Source organism: Helianthus annuus, chromosome 1 (assembly GCF_002127325.2).
Source record: "Helianthus annuus cultivar XRQ/B chromosome 1, HanXRQr2.0-SUNRISE, whole genome shotgun sequence".
NCBI classification, from domain to species: domain Eukaryota; kingdom Viridiplantae; phylum Streptophyta; class Magnoliopsida; order Asterales; family Asteraceae; genus Helianthus; species Helianthus annuus.
Window position 1 is genome coordinate 29901113 of NC_035433.2, and position 15436 is coordinate 29916548.

A 15436-nucleotide genomic window follows, 5' to 3' on the forward strand; every position below is an offset into this window, starting at 1 on the left:
AAGGTGATGGTCACTCGCGACTGCTTTGGTGCGAAATTTAGGACCATACCCTTCAACCGCCTCAAAAAACTGTTGGCTTAATCCTACTCGTCTTAGTAGACAGAGCTGATGATTAGTGGAAATGCGGTTAACTACTTTGATGAAGGTTGAGAGATATCTATATTGAAAAGTTTTTTTTTTTATAAACAATGTCTAATTTTGTAATTTTCCTCTTTTATAAATATAAATAATAAATATATAATATATTATTTAGAGTTTTAAAAATAATAATCTAAGCTTATATGAATATACGTGGCAAATGTTAATGAATAAAAAAATAAATGCCTACCCTTGGATGCATTTACATTTACATTTTAATAACATAACATATACCAAGATTATAATTGTAACTACCAATAATTTATAAAACTATAAACAAATAATATAGTGACAAAACATGACCATAACCGAAAGGCAAAAGAAAACAATAAAACACTCATATGACATACCTTCATCTATCTTCATCGTCTCCATCTCCATCCTGCCGTCTTCTCTCTCTCAAATCTTCCTTAATTCCCTCACATTCTCTGTCCTGCCACCATCATCACCGCCACCAGCCGCCGCCTTCCCGCCGCCACAAACAAGATCAAAAAAGAATCACGGGTTTGGTTTCTTTTGGTCTTATGGTTCACGAGAAGTTGACTAAATAACATCAAATCATTAATAACTTTGCTAAAATTTGGCTGGCTTCTTGTTTGGTCAAAACTAATGGCTAATATTTTCTTGTTATAATCTCTTTACAGATTAAACAAAGTTGTGAAGTTTGACTTTGATGGAGCAAACGGATTGTGGGTATTTATGTTCTTATGAAATGGTTAACCATGATATTTCAGTTTGTAGTGAAATATTGAAGATGAAATCTGAAAGTATTCAAGTGGATATGGAACCTTTCTTGCATCTCACCAACAAAGATCACAAATATAATTCAAGATCTAATGTAAGTTTCAACTAACTCGTGTTTATTTTCTTTGAATGTTTATATAGTTTGTACGTTGATGGGTTTGGGTTATAGATGAACCCGAGCGGCCCATGTATTTATTCGTGTAAAAAAATATACTCTATCCAGACACTTAAACATGTAATCTAAACATATGCCGCTTAACCTGTTCTGAAACAATGAAAAGGGTTAGTCGGTTGTAATAATAAAGTTATGGATGTGTTAAAAGAGTTATAGAGAACAAACGGATTGTAAATAAACACGATAAATTTTATTCTTAATTTTACAATTCTATTTTTAAACGGGTTAGCTATTGTCTTAATACGGCTCGTTTATTAAAACACAAAAACAGATCGATGTAAAACGTAGCTATTTTTATATAATATTTGTGTCGTGCAAGAAACTACATGAAAACAAGTTTACCAGAACATGCTTTGGTTTTCCCTCCTTTTTTAATCCTATATTTCAAAAGGATGCTTAAATAAAAGCAGATAAAATATTTATTTTTATTTATTTATTTGAATGAAAACACAATAATGTTGTTTGCCTTTAAATTTAAAATTCGTAATTCGTGTACGAGTAATCGATCACTATAAAAGGTTTAAAAGGTTAGATTTGTTTTTTTTTCTAATTTATTTTAGCATTGTTACATATAATGTATGTATTATCTTTAAAATAATTTCACTAAAGTATTTTTTATATTTTATTTGTGTTTTTTATTATATTTTATTAGTTGCCAAGGAGTTTATCCAAAAAACGGGAAGAAAAGAAGAAAATGATGAGTGATCCAAGCATTGACAATGAAAGAGATACTATCATTTCGCTTAAAGGTGACACCTCTCTTTTTCTTAAATAATTTTCTGTTAAACTTATGAAATCGAAAAACGAATAAAATCAAATAGTTAAACTTAATGACTTAAAGAAATAAAATATCAAAATGTTTTTTTTAACAACAAAATTCTTTTAGTTCTGTCCTTTATGGGACTTGAACTTAGGACCTCTCTCCTAAGATTGCACGGTGTGGGCTTCGGCCTTAGGGCGTCGAGGACCGGCGTCGCAGCTTCCCCCTTCCACACCCCCCCCCTCCGGCGTCCTGTTCGGCTACCTGCGGACGTTGAAGACGTCCCACTGAGGACAAAACCCCCTCACACACACATATAAATATATTTTAGGCTCATCCCCATTTTCTTACCTTCATCCTCTTTGCCTCATACTCACACCCGATCTACGTGGCGGATCATCCTCCAAGGGAGGACCATCACCATACCGCATAGCCTAAGGTGTTTAAAGGTTTTACTTTTGTCAATAGACCACCACCCCATTGGTAAATATCGAAATGTTTTCTTATATATTTAATGTTTACTGATGACATCCACGAGGCAAAGAGGGAAACATAGGTGTAGTTCGATACAAACAAGAGTTTGACTCGTCTTATTTATATTTATATAAGTTCAAGTTTGTAGAAATCATGCTTTTAATAAACAAACTAGGATATAGTTAGATCAATTTGGATCAGCCTATAAGAGATGCTAGAGGTTACGTAACCTTTCTTAGATCTAAAGTTAGATCAAATTCAGTTTGTGGTTTTATTTTTTATTTTTGTGACATTAGAATGACAGAAATAAAAATAACAAAAAATAAGAATTTAGGATGCAAAAAATATTTGATTTGAGGACTTTAAATTTGTGGCCCAAGTCCTAGCTTAATTTTTATTTTGTAAAGCTAGAGTTGCTCATGTTATGAATTAAAAGTTAAAACTGACTGGTTCGGTTTTAGTCGGTTTACTCTGTTACTGGGACGCAAAACATGTGTTAGGCGAAATTCCAATCATGGTTGTACTCGGTTTACTCTTGGTAACGTTAACAAGATTTGTTACTTTTAATAAGTTAAGCAAACAGGAAATAATAATGATAACACATTAATATTGAAGGTGTTAGGTCTTTCTAGTTAGTTTATCTACTAATAATAATAATTGTATTCTATCATCAAATAGAAAACCACTTTTAATAATTTTGAAGAAGACGTTGATTTGGATATGGTTTTCAATCTATTAATTGATTTATACTCGACGTGTCGTATAAATATCATACATTGACAAAAGGAACAACTCATTGTTAACCATGTCAATACATTGACAAAAGGAACAACTCATTGTTAACCATGTCAATAAATTGTTTAGCATTTAAAGAATTCTAAATGATTGAAACAAACAAAAGAAAATCTGTAATCTGTTTAAAAAATTATGACATAATTTGCATATTATTAAAATATGTTTTTTATGTCATCACTAATTTATGTGTTACACATAACATGCACAATACTATTATATAAATATAAATATAGATAACGAAGCATGATAAATAGAAATTTTATTTTTAAAGTAATATATAGTGTTTTATTATTTTTTATTTAATTTAATATATTATAATAGTTTATTATTATATTTACTTTTAATAACATATTTTTATTTTTTTCTTTTTTTTAAATCATATATTTCCTTTACTATTTTTAATAATTCTTTTTCTTTTTTAGAACATTTATTAATTTAATTTGATAGTTCTTTAATAATTTACGTGTATAACTTTTTTTAGAAAACTTAAGTACGTAGCTGTGTTTGATTTTTTCCCTTGACATTCCGTTATAAGTTTTATTAAAAACGAAGTTGTACTCAAAATAAAATATTTATTTGGTATCATAAAACGGTACAATAATAATCTAAACCGTTCTAATGGTTTGGCTTTTCTAAACAACATGCTTTATTTTCAAATCACGTTTGTGTTACATTATCATTTGTTTGGTTTCGCCGCAACGCGTGACGTAAAGAAAAGTAGTAAAACATTATTTGGTTAATTTTGATGATGCATAAATCATATCTCATTAGTTATTAAAAAATATAATTAAAAAGCATCACCTATCCTCTATTTTTTGTAGGATACTTTTATAATTGTGAACGTTTGAACCCAAATGGTTGATGACATTTCTTTGAGCGGTAAATATCTTTCATAATGAATGAAATGTCAAAGTATGTCCGCGTATTATTTTAACTTAAAATTATTCTTTTTCCTTAAGCTCTTTTAATAAATATTAGAACATGCCTCTACATTTACATGACATAATTTTTAATGGTTTAATGAAATTCTAATGACGTATTTATATTAAACATATATATACTATTATTAATTTAATTACATAAAGTAGAATAATATTATTCCTTTTGTTCCTATCCAGTTTGCACATGCAACTTAGAATTATTTGATGCGTTTGCTTTAGGACATGTGTAGTCATAAAGCCTCCAAAGGGGCGTTATGCGCCATGTGGCATGCCACGTCACCCCGAGGCTTTATGGGGCTTGAGGCCGTAGTCATAAAGCCCTACCTCATCATAACCAAAGTGTAAAATGCAGGGACCAAAGTGTAAAATGCAGGGACCAAAGTGTTTTAATGCAGGGACCAAATTGTAAAATGCAGGGACCAAAGTGGAAAATGGAGAACAAATCCCCTTCTTCCTCGCGCCGCGAATTTTTTCACGCCGGTTTTTTTTTTTTATCATGGCGCTGGGGGGGCGGTGTGGGGGGCTCCATACCGGCGCTATGGCCTTCACCGCGCCCCATTACATACGACCTTAGCTGGAAAGTTTGGTTTGTTTTTGTATTCCCTTTTGTTTAAAAAATAATAATTAATATATATAATATTAAAATAATAAAAGTATTAAAAAAACTATATATTATTATTATAATATAAAAATCGCTATTCATTTCAATTCGTTTAGTAATGTATAGTAATTTGAACTTGTCGCTACAGGCAACATGTCGGAAACATCGGCACCAGTATCCACAGGGACCAACGAGCCACATACCCACCACCAAATTAGCATCATTACCACCACCGCCACCGGAACACCAACGAAAAGCAAACTCATTGGCAAAAGATCAACCAGTTTTAAACAAACATCCATCATCAACCCGACAAGAATCGTCTTCTTTTTTGCCACATTGTAAGAACAACATGAACAACCGTCTCTTGTATTTAAAGCGTCCGTTACCTGTTTTCTGACACGTTACTCGTCCAAATTTGTACAGGTCAAGCATGGGAACCATCCTACTCATATACTTCACCCTCTCCATGGCAAAGTACAACGGGGACAGAAAGTTGCTCGCTTGACGGCAAATAAACACACGCAGGGATGGATCTACCCAGAAGCCACTGGTGTTGCCACTGGTGTCAAGCGACACCAGTGACCTTTTTTTGGCGTGATACTTGTTTTTTTATGTTTTATATACATATCCAACACGAGTGACACCAATTTACTGATTATTTTCAGAGGGTGGCACTAGTAAAAAAAAGAGAAATTATGCTTTACTTTTTCTTGATGTTTTGTATATAAAGGAAATATTATTTCATCATGTTATTATGTCAATAGTTTTAGTTTTTTGAAATACAAGACTTTATTACAATGTAGTTGTGACATTTTTAGTAGAGCTTTGAGATTATTGGGACGGGCGACCCGTGTTTCCGATCCTGGTAGACTCTCAATATGATTGCAGCAATTTCTTCAATTGCTTTTCCAGTTACTTCTGTGATGATCAAAAAACACTACATCAATAATCACTTCAAGATCAGGAAGTTAACAACTATGCTTTGACAAATTAGGCATAATCTTCATCTTAAAATCTTAAGATTGTACCAAGTTTTCAGAGAAAACAAGTGGATCCCGCATAGGATCTCGATCTTGACCAAGGCACCAAAGATCTTGATCTGATCCAATCCGATCGGATCTTGTTTGGCTTGAATTGGTGAATAAAAATGTTATAAAGGGGCTTAGTTTGTCAAACATTAAAAAAATTTGATGAACCAATAACGTAAGTTGGGGGAGCGTCTCTGAGAATTCATGTACCCTGTTCGAGCTCGAAAAAATGTGCCATTCTGTAATGTTTTTTTTTCTTTTATTATTATTGTTGTTGTTGTTGTTGTTGTTATTATTTTTTTTTTTTTTTAAATTAAATGGGTTTGGGGCTCACTAAACCTAATGCCAATGGGCTAACTTCTAAAATCTAAACCATAAAAATTGTTTTGTAAATCTTGGAGTTGGTATAGATATACTATTTAAAAATAATTAACATATATATAACGGATTTTTTTAAACAACACGTGCCCCTCGTAATCACTGCCCATGCCTAAGCGGACCGTAAGTGTAAATTTCATAAAGTTCTCAACTCCCAATACCCTAAAGTCGAAATCCATAAAACCTAATCTAGTAGACTATGTTATATAAGTAGTCTTTCATATGAATGACAACACATGAAAGAGAATAGGACTATAAAGTAGGATCTTCCTATTTAAATTTGATCTTGACGATCCTGACCTTGTTAAGATTGTAACAACCTTTATTCGGGTCATGCGGGAAAGAGGGAACATGTGAACTGGGTCGAATAAAAGTCATCAAAAGCGTATTTCTATTGCTAACGACCTTCTAAATGGTTTATATATGTAAGTAGACCGTTGATGAATTACAAAACCCGAGTCCAATTTGACCTGACCCAACCTACACGACCCACCACTCCATCCCCTATCGTTATGTAAGAAAGCCGCCTTTCTACTCATGGGCTGGTTAGCTTGATGGTTCATAATTTTTTTTTTCATTTGATTTCAACAAAGCTAGCTCATTTATAATTTTTAATTCACTAATTCAAGCCAAACAAGCTCTGCCGGTACCTATGGTCAAGATCTGTGTTTACGAGGATCCTACGTAGGATCCACACATTTTTATTAAAAAAAAAGGAAGTGAGCTTATTACTTGATAAAATAAAATACTCACCGATAACGGGCCAAGTAGGATTTTGTGTGAAAATCTTGTTAGCATATTCCAGCTCCTCTCTCACATGAGCCATCTCAGCATAATCACTTCCCTCATCTTCATGGTACCCTAAACCCTTTGCTCTTTCTAGTCTTATAGTTTGCAGCATTACAGGATTCAAAGTCAAAGCAAAAACTTTTTTCTGGTCAACCTCAAACAGAGTCTTGGGCAGGTCAACACCTTTAACAATAGGCACATTCGCCACTTTGAATCCTTTCTGGGCCAAATAAATCGACAATGGAGTCTTACCAGATCGTGATACACCAGCAACAACAATATCAGCCTTATGCAAGTTCTGCGGAAGAGCTCCATCGTCCTGTTTGATGGTAAATTCAATAGCCTCAATTCTTTTAAAGTAGACGTCGGTTAGTGGAAATCGCCTCCCGGGGGCCCCACGAGGGAGCCCGGAAGGTGAGATTCCTAAATAAGATGCAATTGCATCGGTGATTGGCCTAAGAACGTCTGTTGATTGTACACCCCATGATTTGCAGGCCTGTCGAGCCGACTCAGCCAGATTTTCGTCGGCTAATGTGTAAATGAGTATTGCATCTTCTTTCGCTGCTTGCATTATGATCTCCATGAGCCGATCCAAGTCATTAATCTGCTAGTAGAAGCATGAATTCAAAATTAACATGCATCTTGCTGTGAACTTTTAGATTAGAAGATCATAATGCGAATGGCTATGGGACGGATCCCAGACCCATCGGGCATTGAGTATGCATGTTAGTTTGTTAAAAGTTACCCGTTGGATTCCCAAATATATTTATATACTTTTATTACCTTATGTAATTAGAAAAATAAAAACTAAAAATTAGGGTATATATAGTTGAGGTAAAGGGATATGTATGTTTGGATAATCAGGTCGGGTATCACCATCCGTCCCATATTCCCGAAACATTTTAAAACTAACCATGCTGTCTCATGCCCGACACGTCCCATTACCCGCACCCAATGTTACAGGTTTGCCTCTGCTCGTTTGTCATGGTAAAAATTTATCACAACAAGATTGGGAAAAAAAGTATCAATTCTGAAAATAAAATTGGCCTAAGAGGGTGTTTGGCTAAGCTTTTCAACACCTCCTTATATCTTATTAACTTTTACAAAAAAATTGATAAGGAGAAAAAGTGTTTGGGAAACTCATAACCACTTTTCAAAATAACTTTTTGTATAGGGAGAGAAAAATTATTTTTGAAAAGTTAGTAAGTAGTGACTTTTTGAAGCTGCATATGCATATGGCTTATTGGTTTCCTACCTCTTTTAGTCATTTTAAATGAATAAGATAAGCTAAACACTTTTTAAAAAACAACTTATTTACTTATTGACTTTTCCCACATCATTGACGCTTTTTTAAAATCTCTTTTTAAAAAAGTCAATAAGTTTTTTTAACAAAAAGTAAATAAGCTTAGCAAAACAAGCCCTAATTCCCAATCAAAATTAGTTACAAAAAAATCCTAAACCATATCAATTCACATTCACAAAAAATCAATCACATAATAATAACCTTGATAACAATATTCACATTATAAACATGCAATTACCCCAGAAAACAAGCGAGTATACACCGGACAACCACCGTCAACAAAAAAATGCTCAAACTGCCCCAACGCGGCGGTGACGGAGTGCTCCGCCGTCCGTCCAGACCCATCGGAAACCATGTAGATCTCCTTCCCTCTAACAAACTCTTCCGCCGTCTTTCCTCCGGTATCATTTTCCGACGATGATGTGGAGAAACACGGACTCGTTACAGCCGGTTCAGGTTCTTGATCAGTGGCCTGGTGCTGTTTAGGTTGAACCGGGCGGTCCAGTTTACGGCCGGATCTGATGGCTCGAGCTATGGACCAACGGTTGAGTTGAGGTGAGGTAAGGTGTTTGGTGTGGGTGGCGTTTGTTGTCGGAGAAGTTGGTGATATTGTGGGTGTCATGTTTGATGATGGTCCGGTGACGGAGGGTTTTGCAATGTTGTCTTAAAATTTTAAAAGAAAAATAAACATTCATTGATTATTGTGACACTACACATTGGATAAACCATAATCCACGTGTACAAGGTGACGAAGAGGTATGGCATACGTCTGTCTGAATAATAAGTTGGATGGAACTTTTATAGGAAAAGTTAGCGGTTGATATGGGTCGGTTTTGGATCCAATAGAATCAAAATGCAAATTTTCATTCTTAGAATTCGTTTGATTTTGATTTTTGGATTTTAGTTACGGGTTCAGCTATTCGATTTAGAGTGTGGGTTGGTTCGGTTTAGATTGGGATTGAATGTTTGAGCTAGTAAAAGATTTGCCGCAAATAATGATCCTGGACCTAAAACTTTGGTTCTAATTTTCTGGTACTAACTATTAATTTCAAGTATTGGTGGGCTTCACATCAAAGCCAGCGACGGATTTAGGGAACTAGAAGGGGTAGCGCAGGAAACACCTCAGTCTTATTCTTTGTAGTGTAACTTTTTTTTTATTGTGTGAGTTTAATATGTGCCTGCGTTTCCAGATCGATTTCGTAATCCCGATGATTGCAAATATCATGTGCGGAATCCATGTACGTGAGTGGGTCAAACACAAGAATGTAATTATAATATGTTTTCTATTGATAATCTTGACAATTTACACCCACGAAAGCAATTTGCAAGAGTTTCTCTCTCAAACTCTCCAAAAGTCCTCAAATGTCAAGACTCCTCCCTTATTTATAGGGTGAGTCCATCCTTACCAACTAATGAACCTATTTCATACAAATGGACTCCTCGTACTAACGGACTATTATCTAAGGATCGACACTTAATCAAGGATGTACTCCTTAACAAAGTATGAACCTTATCTAAATATCTACACATCTAAACCTTGTCTTGACCATTTCTCAGCTACGATACGTGATAGATGGAAGCGATAGACATACTACACTCAGGTGCTATTTGTTTTTTCTGAGGTAAAACGTCTGCAGTCTGCGGACCACGCCTGCAGACATCTGTAGCAGAAGTGTTGGACCAATTGTCTGCAGTCTGCAAGAAGAAGACTGTTTGTTTTTTTACTTCTGCAAACTGCTGAAATAAACTGATTTATTAAACTTAAAAGAGTTTTTCAACATTCAAAATTAAATAATAGTTATAGAATACTAATATTCATAAAAAAGACAATAACATTTTTTTAAATCATTATATCCGTGCTTTGCATTAACTGCTCAGCAATCTCATATCGTAACTGATTCATATATTCTCGATCCGATGCAGTACCATGTGCTTCAACCTCATCTTCATCAGCATTAACGTGCACTTGCCTATTATGCACCGAAAGATTGGGTTGATCGTATTCTGTAAACAATTCATCGCTCAAACCCTCTTTCCTTATAAAATTTTGTAGCGCGAAACATGCAATGGTAATGTTCCTTTGTGTAACCAATGGAAATGGTGTCATCCTCTTCAAAATAGGGAATCTTGCTTTCAAGACACCAAAAGCACGCTCAATTACGTTCTGAAGTCTTGCATGAGCATGGTTAAATTTCTCTTTATTAGTCAATGCACGTCTTCGGCGAAAATCTCCTAGCCAATACCTCACATTACGATATGGATCCATATATCCCCGTATGTGTGCATACGCGGCATCACAAAGATAATACTTGTCTGTAAAGATATACAATTATTTTAGAAAAGTAAAGCAAGTGATAAATATCTAAAAGAACATAAACATACCTTGTGGTGGAAATGGGAATGGTGCATCTGGATCTGATAATGCCTCTGATAATATTCTTGCATCATGTGCTACACCTTCCCAGCCGGCCACGACGAACGTAAAAATCATGTTGAAGTCACAAATTGCTAATACGTTTTGATAACAATATCCTTTTCCTCTTCCTCTATATAAATCTTGTTTACTAGTAGGGACAACAGCATGTATTAAAGTTCCATCTAGTGCACCAACCGCTCCTTTAAAAACCCGTCGTATTCTCTTTTTATGTCCCGGTATGTTTGGATTAGGATTGAAAGAAGTTGGTACTATCATTTCTTTGGCAAAAATATTTATGAATTGTTTGCTTTGAGTGTTGAAATCTACGCTTGATAAATACATATCGTTGATTATGACCGATTATCATAAAAAACATAGCCATCTTCTCCTCAACCGATACATGTTTACTATCCTCTAACGAATAATTTACTCTAAAATGTGCACATAGTCGGACAAATGATTCACGAGACATACGTAGAAGATCAATGCATTGTTTGGGATGTCCTGTCAATAACTCCAACGTGTATTTATGTCCCGTCATACGCAAATCATTGTCTCGCACTTATTTTAAACCTCTCTTCCAAAGAAAACAGACATACAAGTACATAAAAATAACGAGAAGTAATTTCTTATTATAATCCATTATGAACCTGTTTTAACAATTATAAACGACCAAAAGCATAAGCATAAACCAAAGGATACAATCATAAACCAAAAGCATACAATGTCAAACATAAAACCATACAATGTCTAAAACATAAACGAAAAGCATACAATGTCAAGCATAAATCAAAAGCATAAAATGTCTCAAACATAAACAAAAGCAATCAATGTCTCAAACATTAACCTAGCAGTCATGTTAAGCATATAAGGTCTTCACTACTTTATCAGGCCTAAACTTTTTGCCGTCATTCCGATCCACCCTCTTAAGACCTCGGAAATTTCTGGCAATGCCATCCACGCCTCTCTCATGTCGGAGGACACCCCAAAAATGTGAAAAGCAACTAAGAATATAGGATCTACCAGGTCTAACCCAACCAACTTTAACTTCTCAGAACACTCACGAACTGTTGGCCCTTCTTTGCCTTTAATCAAAACCTGTAGAGCCTTCTGCGTATCACGTGCTAAATCATCATGGTTAATAGTTGATTTTGAGGTTTTGGCCCTTTTGTTTGGATTAGGCTCAGAAGTTGGCTCGGAAGTGGGCTCGGAAGTAGGCTCAGAAGTGGGCTCTGGAGTAGCCTCAGAAGTACCGGCATCTTCTTGTGTGTCATGATAATGGGTGTCCATAATCATAAGCGATTGGACACGATGACAAGAAGATCCAACCCCGGATGTTGTTTGGGTTGAGGTCCACTTGCAATTTCCAGTGGCAGTATTTCCATCAAACAATTCTGCACAAAGTTCTGGAAAAGGCAATGGAAGTGTCTTCAATGATGCAGCCTTCGGATGCCCCTAAACCCAAAGTAAAAAAAATATTGTTATAAACTTTTTTTTAGGATTATGTTTAAAATTTATATAAATGAACATACCTTCTTAAATTCTTCTCATTCCTCGTTCGTTAAGCTAAAAGTATTTGTTTGAGAGTTGTATATGTTGCCGGTTTTGTTTTTCAAATACACCCAACCTACGTATTTGGCTTTTAAATTATCATATGCATTCTTCATTTGTTTTTGTGTTAAATCCAAGCCAAACTTTTCCTTAAGAACTTTTCTTATTTTATTCCACGAGTCTTTATGCAAACTCAACCCTTTTCTACCCACTGTGTGTATCTCTTCAATGCAAGTCTCTAATAAGCATTTTAGATAGTCGTTTGACCATTGTTGTTTCTCTCCCATTTCTACTAATCATGTCAATCCATAAGCGAAAATTATATTCAAACAAACAAAAATCCTTAATTAAACGATTCATCAATAAGCATAAGCGAAGCGAAATATTCCAAAACACCCAACATCTATATTCCAAAACATAAGCGAAGCGAAGCAAAAGCGAAAATTATATTCAAACAAACAAAAATCCTTAATTAAACGATTCATCAATAAACATAAGCGAATCGAAATATTCCATAAAGTATGATAAAAAAAATTAACTCAAAAATAATTAAAAAAAAACTATGATAAGAAAACTCTCCCATCCTCTATAAAGTATACTAGATAAAATATACTATATGCATCAGTTCATATGATAATCTACTATATAAAAACACCATAATATATCAAAACCATATGTTGACACACCTGTCAACACTCACAACTATGATAAAAAAAAACTCACATATCCTTCATACACGTATATATACACACATAAATTCAAAGAAAACAATAATTATATGACCTATTTACTTGCCAATTCAAAAGAGTGAAGTCTGAAAGCAGAACTTTTGAAGATGGTGTCAAGCAACATTTTTGAAGACGAAGACGATTCAAATAAGACCAGCAATCCAAAAAGACCAAAGCTTTAAATTTTACTTCAACAAAGACAATACAAAAAGGCCAACTCTTTAAAATTAAAAACCTTCAACAACCACAAGAGCTTTTGCAGATCGATTCAAATAATATGAACAAAAAGAAGAGTATCTACCAATCTATTATATTAGCAAAAATCGAACAAATTACTACAGCTTAACCAAAAATCGAACAATTACCTGATGTTGGAGGAGGAGTGGAGATACAAGGGGGCTGCGGCTGTGGAAGGGTTCAGATCGGCGTGGCGGTGGTGCTCGGCGGTAGAGAACGACTGCGGGAGGGGTGGAGGGCAGCATGGGGGCGGCTGGAGACGGTGGTGCTCGGTGTGGCGGCGACTGGAGGTGGAGGAGCAGGGGAAGTCGGCTGAGGAATGGAGAAGGGAACTAGGGTTTTGAGAGTTTTGTGTTTGGAAGAGGTTGAAGAGGTATGTGAAGAGGTAAGATAGGATCTGCCCGAGGAAGAGCTGCTGAAGAGGTTTTTTAATGAATTGTCTTCTGAAAATCAAACAAGCTGTAGACCCCTATGTCTGCGCGTGGTCTGCTTGGTGAAGACAAAAGAGGTCCTGAAGCTCTTTTAACAAAAAACAAACAGCACCTCACAGACTCCCCCTTGGATATTGCTGCAGTCAATCTCGTAGCTTTCTATCTTCTGAAAGCTTTGACAGTTTCAGCACCATAGACTCCCCATAGCTCTAACCAGCTCCTCTTGATTCTGCGTTCTGAATCCTCAGCTCCTCCTTTCGTTTGACTCTTTCTCCAAGCTCCCCCTTTCTTTAAGCTTCCAGCTTTTCAGGATCGTCACCTGGTTCTATCTCTACAAGCTCCCCCTTTCTTTGAGCTTGTCTTCAGACTCCCCCTTAGTCTTAGCTATCGGGATCGTAATCTAGCTTATCATCTGAAAATCTAACAATTTCAAACTACTTGTAAAATATTTGACAATTTAGATCCAAGATCGTAAACCTAGCTCTAAACACAAATATTTAACAGTGAAAGCTTTTTGGGTTATCCAGGATTGATAACCTGGTTCTAAACACAAATGTATGACATTTAAAGCTTATTATAACTTAGTATCGAAACCTGGCACTATGAAAACCATTTGACAGTTTTAAAAACTCCAGGATTTCATACTGGCTCTCTCCCCCTATCAAGTAACTATAAATATTTGACAGTGAAAGAATCCAACATCCAAAATCCTCACAGATAATCATCCAAGTCCAACTTAATGACCTTGGACATTTTCACAAACTGATTTTGAATTTTTCAATAAGAACCACAAGTTTCAAATTAATGAACTTGTTTATTTTTCAGAAACATGTTCAGCATACTTAGATTTTGAAACTCAGCTTTCAGACATCGGTTGTCGAAAATAAAGTAGAAGCAAAATCTTTTTGTATTTTTCAAAGTTTATGCTAAAACACACTAAAAATCTTTTTGTAATTTTTCTGTAATGAAAAGCAGTAAACAAATATTTACAGACATATTTTTGTTTGAGTTCGCGTTAGAGGATCATATCAGTTTATGACAAATCACTAGCACCGCTGACCTTTATAGACTTTAAGCTTTAAACGATTCACTTAGATTGTCAGTATACTAATCCACTTAAATTTTCACACAAACTTCAATTGATTCAAGATACGAGATTTAGTGTCTTAAGAACTTAACTTATTCGCGTGTCCCACCTCAGAATATACTCCTGTATCAAGATTCCCTAGATTCAGTCTTACAGGTGAATATACTATATTGATATTGATATATGTACTCTGGGTTAGTGCGAGACCTTGAGAGCTCAGGTATGAACTACCGTTCAGTCAAAGAGATGAAGGCTTGACTTAAAGGTGTGTTCCACTTAGGAATCTTCTTTACAACTGCACTTGATTTATATCTTTCGATATTTTCTCAATTTTTATGCAGAGGGAAAGCTTTAAGCACGCAAAGTATTATACGAGGTCTAGGCCATTGCTGACGCAAAATCAGAAGACCAAGGATAATACCCCAGATATCAATAAGTATAAAGACCTAATATCTCAGAATCAGGCAATCTCTCAAACGAAATTTTGGAATACTAAGTCCATATATCCAAGAGATGTTCCCCACGAGATAAGAAAGTTATTGATATTTAGGTATATATCTCGAAATCAATTTACTGAATGTGTAAAAACCTATTGGCATATCATCAGTGAGACCGTTTATCACATTTGACTTTCCATATCTTTAGCATGTTGTCATTGTCTTACTGATGTACTAGCATTTCCTCTTTTTACACAGAAACTAAATTTAAGTTTTTCTCATGTTTTTGGTTTTTTCAAATTTTCAAATCTTTTTGTATTTTCAAAGTTTTTACTCCCCCTAAAATCCAAAACATTTAAGAAAATTTGACAACCCGATGCAGATAGCTTTGTCTCGCCATCCACTTTCTACTTCACATGC

At 35.0% G+C, this 15436-nt stretch overlaps 3 protein-coding genes across 5 annotated transcripts; 1 reads left to right on the forward strand and 2 right to left on the reverse strand.

The window, feature by feature from the left end:
* Positions 1-434: 434 nt before the first annotated feature.
* On the forward strand, positions 435-5413 carry LOC110943414. 3 transcript variants are annotated; one of them, XR_002594911.2, is made up of 6 exons: positions 443-642; positions 783-976; positions 1710-1806; positions 4444-4613; positions 4777-4969; positions 5055-5413. XR_002594911.2 is itself a non-coding variant. In XM_022185166.2 (5 exons), exons 2-5 carry the CDS (start codon positions 812-814, stop codon positions 5134-5136), a joined length of 537 nt encoding a protein of 178 aa, XP_022040858.1. In that variant the 5' UTR covers positions 435-642; positions 783-811; the 3' UTR covers positions 5137-5413. The 3 variants fall into 3 exon arrangements, 2 of the variants coding, with proteins under 2 accessions (XP_022040858.1, XP_035846159.1); XM_022185166.2 differs by lacking the exon at positions 4444-4613 and having other exon boundaries at positions 435-642; XM_035990266.1 differs by lacking the exon at positions 4444-4613 and having other exon boundaries at positions 449-642; positions 873-976.
* On the reverse strand, positions 5348-9117 carry LOC110943399 (probable pyruvate, phosphate dikinase regulatory protein, chloroplastic). Its single transcript, XM_022185150.2, has 3 exons — positions 8368-9117; positions 6791-7430; positions 5348-5549 (listed from the first exon to the last, which is right to left on the reverse strand). Exons 1-3 carry the CDS (start codon positions 8749-8751, stop codon positions 5446-5448), a joined length of 1128 nt encoding a protein of 375 aa, XP_022040842.1. The 5' UTR covers positions 8752-9117; the 3' UTR covers positions 5348-5445.
* Positions 9118-9969: 852 nt separating this feature from the next.
* On the reverse strand, positions 9970-10821 carry LOC118488438. The gene is made up of 2 exons (XM_035986024.1): positions 10512-10821; positions 9970-10442 (listed from the first exon to the last, which is right to left on the reverse strand). The coding sequence occupies exons 1-2, from the start codon at positions 10819-10821 to the stop codon at positions 9970-9972; spliced, it is 783 nt and encodes a 260-aa protein (XP_035841917.1).
* Positions 10822-15436: the final 4615 nt, after the last annotated feature.